General features: G+C 41.5%; 1 protein-coding gene across 2 annotated transcripts in view; it reads right to left on the reverse strand.

Annotated features, from left to right (window-relative positions):
- CCDC158 (coiled-coil domain containing 158) overlaps nucleotides 1–11,626 on the reverse strand; it is a 39,782-nt gene extending 28,156 nt beyond the window's left edge. The window contains exons 1-10 of one of the 2 annotated variants that reach the window (XM_073002064.2): nucleotides 11,342–11,626; nucleotides 8,312–8,467; nucleotides 6,711–6,762; nucleotides 5,905–5,941; nucleotides 5,484–5,605; nucleotides 3,684–3,928; nucleotides 3,382–3,491; nucleotides 2,380–2,707; nucleotides 964–1,040; nucleotides 637–747 (exon numbers count right to left, since the gene is read on the reverse strand). In XM_073002064.2, coding sequence (XP_072858165.2) covers nucleotides 637–747; nucleotides 964–1,040; nucleotides 2,380–2,707; nucleotides 3,382–3,491; nucleotides 3,684–3,928; nucleotides 5,484–5,605; nucleotides 5,905–5,930 — 1,019 coding nt within the window. In that variant the 5' untranslated portion in view covers nucleotides 5,931–5,941; nucleotides 6,711–6,762; nucleotides 8,312–8,467; nucleotides 11,342–11,626. Of the gene's footprint in view, nucleotides 1–636; nucleotides 748–963; nucleotides 1,041–2,379; nucleotides 2,708–3,381; nucleotides 3,492–3,683; nucleotides 3,929–5,483; nucleotides 5,606–5,904; nucleotides 6,678–6,710; nucleotides 6,763–8,311; nucleotides 8,468–11,341 lie in introns of those variants that run through there. The other variant, XM_078394481.1, reaches the window with a different exon arrangement.
- Between the last annotated feature and the right edge of the window lie 390 nt (nucleotides 11,627–12,016).

Below are 12,016 nucleotides of genomic sequence, written 5' to 3' on the forward strand. Positions count from 1 at the left end.
TGATACAAGACTTCGAAGCCAGAGTCTCAAGCTGGCTTATGGATCTAGGCTTGTTAGGGGGCATCAACAGAGAGGCCAGGGTCAGCTGCAATGTTAGACTTTCCCATCCCGGTTTCTGGTGGCTTTAGCAGCTTCCACTGGAAGGGAGAGGCAAGGAGGAGCAATGCAGCCGTGTGCTTGCTACGGATGAGCTAGAATTCCCAACATTTCTGGCTTACTGTTTTGCACAAAGGCAACCAATGGTATACCACAGAGCAGAACGAACCGTACAAATTCCTAAGGGCAAGCCTCATCCATTTTGGAGCAAGTGCCACATTTTGAGATGTCAGTCCCACAAAGCGCTTTGCAAAAATCTGCCTAGAACAGTTTTAGACATGACTTACTCTATACGCGTCACTAGATTATCTTCTTTTCCTTTGTTTACTCTTGGAAAGCGGGGGGGGGGAGTTGTGCCCACTTGCCTTTTCCCATCCTCAGTTTCATATTTAAAAAGCTTAACGTTTCCCATGATAAATTTAGAAAGAAGCAAAAGCCCTTGATAACCTACTGAATCACAACATGCCTGTTTAGCACAGGACATTCCTTTTGGGAAATGATTGTAATGTTCTTCTCAAACAGCACAACATAAAAACGTACTGAATGATTTCCATCTGGCTTTGAACACTTCTCGCATGGCTGTGGGAAGCACTGATGTTTTCACTCAGCGCTTCCAATTCCCGTTCATGTTCACCGATCAACCTCTCAAGGCTATGATTCAAAACAAAAACAATAGAGAGACAACAGTAAACAAGTTTACAATTGTGCTTGTCAGTGCTCTCCTTTTTTCCTAAGTAGGAACACCCAAACCAACACAAACCATTTTAGAGTCTTTAAGAACAAACATTTTATATTCTAAGTCAAACGATACGTATTTATGTGTTATAAATAAAGTAAATCAAAATAAGCAAATAGAGAACAATGTACCTCTCTTGATGCTGTTGAAGCAAAGTTTCAGTTTTGGACTGTGATTCTTTTTCCACTATTTCCAATTGTTCTTCCAGCTGTATTAATAAATTGTTACAATTTACAGCCAAATTAAAAAATCATTCTGACATGAAAGTACCATTTAGAAGTGTTTTCTTCATGTGGAACATGGGGGTTAAAACTATAGTCAGGGATAGCTGCATTTGTTTATTTATATTGTTACAACTACACCAACAAAAATATCCCGCTTCTGTTTCAGGATCTTAGAAAAAATAATTTTCTCCATGTTCAGTGCTTAGAAAAGTTACCTTTTCTGGACTATAACATCCAGAATTTCTAGCCAGCATGGCCATTCTGGCTGGGCGATTCTTATTCACAGGCCAATTGTTGCTTTTAAATCTGTTTTTGTGTGTAATATATTGTAAGTCACCCTGAGTAGACTCCTGTCTAGAAGGGTGGGATAAAAACCAATAATATATAAATAAATAAATTGCTTGCATTGGGAACAGGATGCCATGCATTGGCACCAGACTGGAGTAGATGATCTTTGGGGCCATTCCAAATCTCTGGGTTGGATCCAGAACTTGACTTCTGCTGGGAGAATCTTACCACTCCAACCCAACTTTATCAGAATCAAAAGTCACCCCAGTTTTGACATATGGATCTGATGCTGTCAAATCTGGGTCTGATCCTAAGCATATTTAGAAGTACAATCCAATAGTGGGTAATGGGTACACCAGCCTCTGTGATTTCAAGAGACCAAGTAAGTCTAATTCTGCCCAATGGCAGTAGCCAAGAGCTTTAACACTGTAGTTCTGTACAGTATTTAGATTCGAAACTGTCCACTGAGATCCTATGTCATGAAAGAGGGTAAGATAGCTGTGTATAACTAACTGTAGACTGGTTTTGTGCTCCCACCATGAGAGCCTGAAAAAGTTACTTTCCTGGAGCACAACAGTCAGAATCCATGTCTTTTATTATAGCTGCTGTGAGCATTATCGGAACTGTTGCTCCCCAAAAAGCAACTTTCTCCAGCTCTGCCCACCATCTGATTGGAATCATCCTTAGAGATGGGCACAAACCACCAGTTCGGCCGAACAGGTTTTTGGCACTTCCCAGCCCCAGCTTCTCTTGGGGGGGGGCACTCAGAGGCAGTGCCCAGAGGAGGCAGGGCAGGGAAGTCAAGGTACTGCCTCTGAGTGGGCGCCTGCTGGAGGAGGTGAGGCTGGGAAGCACAAACGCCGGTTTGACCGAAAAACCAAACTGGCACAAACCACTGAACCGAGCAGTCTGTCTCCATCTCTAAACAGCCCATGTCTGATTTTGCTTGAGCCACTGGTTTGTTCCCACATCTGAGTACGGAATATGTTATTGCAAACACTGTCCTAAATATTAGCGGATTAGCAGGCCACTTACTAGGGCAACCCTCCCTCTGAGGTGTGACACTACTGCCTCTAACTCTTGTAGGAGTTTGCTCAAAGCAGTGGGCAGACTGTAGACGTGGAGACTGGAGACACTCTCCGGTTCATAGATCTTCTTGCCTGAATTTTTCTCATAGATCGTGAGAACATTCTGGAGTTCCTGAAGCACATTATCATGGCCTTGTAGCATCATTTTCAGATGTTCTATTTGATTATTGGCTTCCTTTAGCATTTCCTCCTGGATCTGATTGGCAGTTTGCAGGTCACTGAGTGAAGTTTTCATTTTGCAGTTGAAGTCCTCTTGGGTCTGGGATTCTCTTCGCCTGAACAAACAAAGAAGAAGAAGAAGAAGAAGAAGAAGAAAAGAAGAAGAAGAAGAAGAAGAAGAAGAAGAAGAAGAAGAAGAAGAAGAAGAAGAAGAAGAAGCATTCATGATCAGAAGCAAATGCGCAGCAACACTCTGGTTTGGCTGCATGGCACTGATGCAGCGTTGTCCGACTGCGCAGCTTAGAAGGAATGTTGGTCACAACACAATGCATTGGAAACTCATTTAAACTTGAATATTGAGTAGGTTAACCAGATGAAAAAGATGACAGGGTTGTTATACTTGCAATTATTGTTTAAAAGAGGAAATTTCATCAGGTGCATTTTAACAGAAGTTGTACCTGCTGAAATGGTACTCCTTAATACTCATTAAAATGCCAGCCTGAGCACTCCCATCTCTTTCTATAAGCCCTTCATTAATTTAAGAACAATCCATATTATTTCCCTAGATGTTACAGAATAGTGCCTCCTTCCCTAGGATCCTCCCCTTGCAGAGTGATGGTTTTAGGATAAAACCAGCCAGTTTAACCATGAGCAGTACTGGAGCATATGTCTATGTTGGAAACGCCTTCTGTGCTTCCTAATGCAAGTTAAAACACAATACATAGAAGCTGCAGTAAGAACAAACAAAAAAATCACAGCAATGTCTGTTTTATGTGGTGAGAATGTTTACCTGAGATCCATAATCGAGTCTTTCTCCTTTATCGCGTCTCGAAGGCTTGTCTGCAACTCAATTATTGTCTGTCTTAAAGTGAAGGTCTGTTGCTCGTGTTGTTCTGTAGACTATGAGAAGAAAAAGGGAGGTCATGAGACAGTTCTGAAGTGGCCTGAATATGGTTTAGTAAAATGAGGACATTGCTTTAAGAGAAATCATCAGTGTGAAATGAATGTGGATAATGCATTTCCTTTTTAAAAATAACAATTCTCTGTAGTTAAATGGCAATCAGTGTACCAGGAGTTGTATGTGAAACTCACTTCACTCAGCCTCTTCTGCAGATTTCTGACTTGCTGGGAATATTCTTTCAGGATGGTCTCAGTGGGTTCGTTCCCTGTGTATTTAGGAGGTTTCTTCTGACTCTCAACATCCAGTTCATGATTACTATACATTTTCGGAGGGCTACCAGCAACAGCATCAGCAGAACAAACGGAACTCTCCATCGCTGCACTGCGCGTACTGGGAGACGGTGGGTTTCGGCTGCTCGTGAATGAGGCAGAAAGGCCTAAAAGAAGGCACATAATCCCATGATAAGTGAAATAAGCACAAAAATGGTAGGAACAGCAATAATGTAAATGGTGAACATTCACTGACCACTTACTCTGACCTATCAATTCAATTCCATGAGAACTGAGATCAACATGAGGACAAAATCACCACTATAGATTAATACTGTGGTAAATGACCACTACGCAGTGCATATCTGTGTATCAGTGATCACTCATGGTATACTTCTCACCTGGAAAATTTCAGTGAATCTTTTGCATAGAATTGTATAGTTTCAAAGAATTTCCTTGTGGCTTAGTCTGCTTCTCCTGCTGACCTCAAAACAACTATACACACCACTCACCAAGGTAAACAGCCTAGGGAATGTTGAACAACTCCATCACTGTGTGTTTGGACAGTCTGCTTTTGCAAACGGTCCTCACTTCTGTTTCAACAGATATTGACCTTTCAGTTAGCACTTGAATGCATTAACAAGTTAGACTGACATGTATTTAACGGCATCTTGCGTTCCCAAAGCACAATCAGTGGTAAACTTAGGTACATATTATCCCTGATAATCAAAATACAGTATAGTTATAGCGGATGCATGATGATCACAGGCAAGAGATGCTCATAGGATGGTCATTTTCTCCCATCATGTGTTGTTACTATTGTCAAATTGTACATCTAGAAGTTCCTGCCATCACCACCAGAGGCAGCAAAGAAAGCAGAGCAAAGACATGAATCTCAGTTATATGACATGTTATAAGTAAGTGAAAATACATACTATATAAGGACAGAGGAAAACTGCATGGAGGCACCATTGACAATGGCCACATATGCTATAGCATTTACTGTAGTCGCTGATTCTGTTTTCCCAGTACTTCACATGAAAGCTGGAAATGCCTGGTCCAATTCTGCTAACATTTAAAATTGATATAATAACTCTACCACAATAAAAGGACTGAAATTGAACATGCATGCACATGCGAACACACACAGATACACATACAATGTTCAAAACTTTACATATTTAAGTATCTATGTAGATAGTTGTTGCGGTTTTTTCGGGCTCTTTGGCCATGTTCTGGAGGTTGTTCTTCCTAATGTTTTGCCAGTCTCTGTGGCTAGCATCTTCAGAGGACAGGAGTAGCACTCTGTGCTCTGGTGCAGTTTGTTCGGGAGCTGAGTATTTATGGCTGTGAGATCAGCTTTTGTCCTTTTCAGGAGATTGGTGATTATGGTGACCAGTGTGTTTTTGTTGTGGGTGTATTGCTGTGATAAGGAGGAGAGATTATCTGTCACTGTGATTGATAGGTGTCGTTAGCTGGACTTTTGTATGTGTAGAATTTGGGTTTTGGATTAAAAATGCAATTTATTCTTAAAATATTCATACATCAACAAGTGCTGACCCGGCTGAAGAATCATAAAATAATCTCACCAGGTTTCCCATAATTCTAACTTCCAATATGCTAATAAAATCATCCACTCTGAAAATTATCATGTGGCCATTTGTGGAAAGATCAGTCCCAATGCATTCTTGAATGTGTTTACACGGTACAGATTGTACATACTTGGGTTGGCCATGGTGGACGGAGAAGAAGCCCCTTCCCGACGTGACATGGAGTCTGCCGAGAACTTTGTTGCTTCTTCCTGGAGTTTCATGGTTTCTTGAGCTTGTCTTTGCAACGCTTCTCTGTGCAATCAAAGGAACGGACATGAATTGCTGACTATACCACACTCATTACTCAGTCCTACAATGAAGGCTATTATTTCCATTCAAAACAATTTCCAACATGTATAGTGAATTGTACACTTTATGCCCCAACACACATGCACTGTGTGCCAGAGGTTTCTGTTAGGAATCAAAATATTACTGTTGACTGATAATGCTGCTATAGCTATCTGTAAAAGGATTAACATTCTTTTGGTCAAGATGTTATCTGTACATTATTACTGAAAAGTGTATAATAGCTTAAAGGAGATATGTATTACCTTAGTTCCTGAATGCTCTTACTCATTTTTTTCAAACCTGAAAAAAAATATCACCAGGTAATTACTTTTCTTTCTGAGTGACAAATCAGGAGAAATCTGAATGAGGTAAGATACAAATAAGACCTGAGAGAATTAGAAGTATGCACGCATGAGGCATTTTAATGAACTGGTTAACCACTATAATAACGACTTTGGCCAGAACACTATACTATAGGAAGAAACCAGGGTGCATGCAGTTAAGCAACAGATACTGTGTCAAAGGTGGGGGGCGAGGGGGGGAATGCATCTGCAATTAACTTTTCTGCATGCACTCTCTCCCAACAGGATTCTGGCCTATGCAGTTTTGCTCTTTTAATAATTTGAAATAAATGAATCATTTTAACAAACAAAAGTCTGAAGCACTAATATGAAGTTTTAACAGGAAATTCCTCAATTTAATTTTAACACTGAAAGACGTCTTAACTCTTAAACATCTTGCTTTAAACACCACTCTCAAGTTGATTTAGAATTCTTAAAAGGAAGCCGCATTAGTCTGCAGCAGCATAAATGGTCTGTGGCACCTTAACAAATAATAAATCTCTTACTACACAAGTAGTCTTCTTACCACCTTTCACAATCCCACCAAATTACTACCTCTGTAGAATTGTTTAAATTAATTGTACAACTAACTATTCCATCCTTCATTCTGCATGTTCTTACCTTCTGCACTTAACGCAAATAGTCTGGCCATATTCGGGCTTTTATTCTAATACAAGCCCTTATCAAATCACAATAAAAATACAGCTTACTGTGTAAAATATTCATACCTCAAAAAGCACTGATCCACCAGAAGAACCATAAAAGGACTTCATGAAAAACCTAAAGTTATACGTTAACAATCAAATATCTCACATGTAAAACAATAGTGTGAACTATTTAAATAAGTTTGCTTTTAAAAAAACTTTCGCAAAGCAAAACAGAAGAATCCACATTGTAATGTTGTTTTAAATTTCAAAACACAACCCTAATGCTTGAGTCCACTCAATTCTTCACTTATGTGAACATGATACGACATGAGAAGATGCAGGTTGAATCTGGGGGCATCAGCCTATTTCACTATCTCTGCTCCATTTAGCGCACCAAGTTTAATATGTTGAACGACAAGCAGCAAATTGCAACTGCCTGCCTCTTTCCATCTCAAAAGCCAGGCAGTGACCACATAGTGGGAACAGGAAAAGGACCTGAGGTATATGATTCTATTTCTCAGGGAGACAAGGAGCTCACAGGGATTTTCGTCCACTAGAGTTCACACGCTCTTAAAGTCAAATATCTCAGGATATTTTACTCTGCTCTTTGCTCCATGACTGGATGTCATCAAGCTGGCACCAAAGAAAACTAAGAAGATGGAGAGACCGAGTGTATGGAGAGTGTGGGAGGTAGATAGGTGCCATACCCCTCCCGAAGCGAGGGGTGAGGAGATTTCCAAGGTCATCTTCCAAAACGCCAGTGTGGCATAGTGGTTAGAGTGGAACTTGGGAGAGCCGGTTCCAAATTCTCATTGAGCCATGAAACTTTCCAGATGATAACTACGGACCAGTCTCTCTCTCTCTCTCTCTCCCTTTCTGACTGATCTGCCCACGAGATTGTTATGAGGATAAAGTGGGGAATACGTCAGCCATGTACACTACTTTGAGCTCATATGGGAGGGAAATAAAATAAGTGTTGACAAAACTCTTCATTAACAGGACAAAAAGAACTTGAGATTTTAAATGTCTGCATTTCTAAACAAGTAACTGAGTTATTTTCTTTCAGAATGCACAAAACGACAATACAAAATAAAACACCTTCTTTGGCAAAACTGTTCGACCACAGAACAACCAAGAACAGGACTCGTTGCTTTAATAAATTGAACACAAAAGGTTAACCACTGTGTATCTATCAAAAGATGACTTGTATACCACCCCATAGTGCTTCAAGCACTTTCTGGGCAGTTTACAAGTTAATTCTGTAGGCTATACATTGCCCCCCCCTCCCCCAGCGAGCTGGGTACTCAATTTACCGACCTCAGAAGGATAGAAGGCTGAGTCAGCCTTGAGCCGGCTACCTGGGATTGAACCCTAGGTCGTGAGCACAATTTTAGCTGCAGTACAGCGGTTTAACCACTGCGCCACGAGGCTCGCCTTGAAAGTTCATTACTTTCATAACACCTTGAAAGTTCATTACCTCTGTTAATAATGCGACTGCCAGTTTGAAATTTCATCACTTGCATTAATAATACTACTGTCACCTTTGGTATTCCACTTCATTCAGTCTGTGTTCTAAATATTTTATTCCATGTGTTTCAATAAGTGGGCTGTTACCCACAACGATTCACACTGCCATAAATCTTTTAATCTTAAAAGTGCCACAAGATTAATCACAGTCTTACCACTCTTCCATCTGTAGGATTCTGTACCATTTCAAAGAGGTTTCCTTCATTCCATCCACGATGGTGTATGCTGTGGCCTCTTTCTTCCCATTTTTTAGCATCGAGTTGCCCACTTTCGAGAATACATTAGATCTAGAAACTCTTAAACACCAGCAACTGGAGGTGAAACATTTTTTGCTATCAGCCAAAGGCTTAATCAATCCCCTTAAAGGAATCAAATCTTGGACATGGCCTAGACGAGCCAACAACTGAGACAACATTTATTTATTTTATTTATTTAAAATATTTTAATCTCACCCTAAAAAGACCCAATTTCAAGAGCTGTAGTTTTAGAAGAGGTAGCCATGCTAGTCTGTGCTAGCATTTCAGACAGAAACAAAACAAAAATGAAAATATAAAGAAGACAAAAACATTGTAGCACCTTAAAGACTAATTGCTATGTTTTAATATGAGCTTTTGTGGACAAGTCCACTTCCTCAGATGGCTATGTTTTAATGTGAGCTTTTGTGGACAACTCCACATGTAAGTCTTTTTTTTCTTTTTGCTTGACAAAATTTCAAGAGCAGAAAGAGGATGGGAAGATATTTTTAAGTAATAAGGCATGTACCCATATTCAAGGGTGGCGGTACAGGAACATGTTGCCTTCAGGATCCCTTCCTGCTTGTCTTTCCAGTTCTAAGTATAAAAGCAACACATAGGAAAAGACAAAGTGGAGAAAGCCAGGGGTTGCCGACGCTGGATAGACAAGGAGACTGAAATAAGTCCTAACTAGAGATGGGCACGAACTGCCAATTCGGTGCTCGTTTGTTTATCAGCCAACCAAGTGTTTGGCGCTTCCCAGCTCCACCTCCTCCAGTGGGCGGCCACTCGGAGGCAGCGCCCCAACAGGCACTGCCTCTGATTGGGCGCCTACCAGAGGAGGTGGGGCTGTGAAGCACCGAACACCTGTTCAGCCCCTAATGAACTGGAACAAACCGCAATTCGTGCCCATCCCTAGTCCTAACCTCTCCCCGTGCCATGTCTTTCCTGTTACTATGAAAATGCATGGCTGAGTTCCCTAGACTAGAGCAGTGGTCCCCAACCTTGGGCCTCCAGATGTTCTTGGACTACAACTCCCAGAAGCCTTCACCGCCATCTCTGCTGGCCAGGATTTCTGGGAGTTGAAGTCCAAGAACATCTGGAAGCCCAAGGTTGGGGACCACTGCCCTAGAGAATCTCACCTATGATCAGCCGGAGAGTTCTGTCAGGCCCAAAAAAGCCAGAAAGGATATGGCCCAGACAGAAATCTTAAACACTGACGTTGTTCTATGTGTGTGGCAGTTCTTTTACTACCTGTTATGTCCTTGCAGGGCAACGCAGCTGTAAAATAAGAGTTACCTCCCTCTTAAAAAGTGGTTGCCAACCTTTTTCAAGTCATGACCCCCTTTTTCTACAATAGCCCTGTAATCTGTAGGGTCCCCCCCATATTTGCATAAAAAGCCATTTTTAATGGGGGAAGTCATCCCTTCTCAGAAAGGAGAGGCTTCTTTCTCCCCCAAAGGGCCTGTTTCTCATAAATACACACAAATTTTAATATCCTGCCCTGAAAAGTTGAGGAAGAAATGATTTAACAAGAGCTACAATACATATAAAATCACCCGTGACCCCCTCCCAAGAAAACATTTGGTGAACCCCCCTTGGGGGTCATGACCTCCAGGTTGGGAAGAAACAGACACCTTAAAATGGAGTGATGAGGGAAAATGTTGGGGGCAGGTCTAACTTCTAGGCCTACTCCTCATAGGCCTAAGGCCTGTCCCACCTGATACGGATTTTTCCTCTTCCCACTCCTGCCAAGGACTTGCCTGCCAAGGATCCAGCAATGGCAGGAAGTAGAGCTGGCCCCCTGGGCAGGTGGCCTAGAAAACCACAGCAGCCTCTGCTGGTGGGAGGTGGTACTGCAAAGGCTCCTTCAGCCCAGGCCTGCTGCTGACCATATCCTTAATATGGGTTTTTTATAGGGACACATTGTATTTGTGACGTCCAGATCCCCACACCACAGATTATTTGACAAGGCCTTAAGGGGAAAAAAGATTGTATGAAGGAAATGCAAAATGCATGCTGCAGGATCGTCTGGCAAATTTTAAACCAATATTATTGGGAAACCATCTGGCCTTTTTGTTCAGTTTCTCTAGTTTTGCTTCACTTTCAATATCTATGTCCTTTCACTGTCTACCAGTCTGAAGCAGCAACAAAGTCTCACACAATGTATCACAGAAACTGACATAACGCTTGAAACTCATCCTGTACCAACTATCCTTTTATCACTGTTTGGGAATGTAAGGATATGTGAAAATTAAGTTCATGATGGTGACTTGAAAAATTAGTTTTTCTGGACGACAACCACAGGCCATGCTGACTGGAGGATTCTGGAGCTTGTCGTAATTTTAGCAAGCTGTGGTTTGTCATTAGTGTATATCATAGATGACAAATTAAACAGAACAGGACTTTTCACATATTGATGTTCTTTAAAAGGAGATAAAAACAGTTCAGAAAACAGCAATTAAGTTTAAAAAACAAGAGCAATAACATTTACTTAAAACTGCCTCCTGGTATCTACAGCTTGCATTTTGATTACAAAATTTGTCTAGCAGAATGGTGGTGCTATTCACACGCCCTTCTGTATACCCCTGCAGTGCAAATTATCACAGTTGTGACATTGTTCTGGGGCTGAATACAACATAAACCTCCACTGAAGAGTTTTTAACCTCATCTAGATATTTTAGAAATACTGTAGACTGCTCTCAGCCTTGCCTACAATAGTAAATTAATCCAGACTTCAAACTTGCTAATGATCATCTTCTTTTTTTGAAGGCGAGAGGACCTCCTTCATTACTCTGACAAAACCACTGTGTGTAGTCGGGCCAGAGATAGAAAGGTCCTCTGAGCTGGCACTATTCCAAGGTCAGGCGAGAGCAGGACATGAATCAAAATTTCAAAGAGAAAAGAAATTGCCTGGTAATAATGCAAAATTCCAGCACACATTTCACCTACCTGTGAGAAACACCTGCAGGATTTCGGCCGTTGCAGTATTTTTGCAAAGTGTGAAAGTGTGTGCTATGCTGATTGTGGTGGTGGGCTGGAGTGGCTTGTGAAAGAAACTGGCTGCATACACCAAAGGGGGGAAACGTTGATATCGCTTCTCGGCTAGGGGTTCTGCACCGTTCATGCTTCGCTTTTTCCTTTGCACACGGCACTGGAAACAATTGAATCTCAAAGTGGACTCGTGCGATGCAAAACCATTGAGAGAGTCGGCCGCTTGCACTAACCCTCTCTCGCCTAGGCAACAAGCCCCACCTCTGATAGGAGCTGCCTGCATGAATGGGAACCAAAAAACGGCCACTTCTGGTGTCCGGTTTCTCCGGCAGAGTGCCTTTGTTCAGCCATCTCGAACCATAATTGCTCCAGAAGGAAATTCAATACTCACTCTTCTCAAAGCTGACACACTGCAGTCCCTGTAGATGTTTCTGAGTTTCTGTGTTCAGGAGGGACTGAGGAAAGAATTACTTGTAAGACACTCTTATGTATGCAGAATCTCAGTGCACCTGGCCTACAGGACATACAACCTAAGACCCATAAAGTGTGTTTTCTTGTTTTGAAGTTAACAATAGCAGTAATACATTATTCACAGGTGCATTTGGTGAGTACACAGGAAGAGGCCTTCTTTGC

Source organism: Pogona vitticeps, chromosome 5, assembly GCF_051106095.1.
Source record: "Pogona vitticeps strain Pit_001003342236 chromosome 5, PviZW2.1, whole genome shotgun sequence".
NCBI classification, from domain to species: Eukaryota; Metazoa; Chordata; class Lepidosauria; order Squamata; family Agamidae; genus Pogona; species Pogona vitticeps.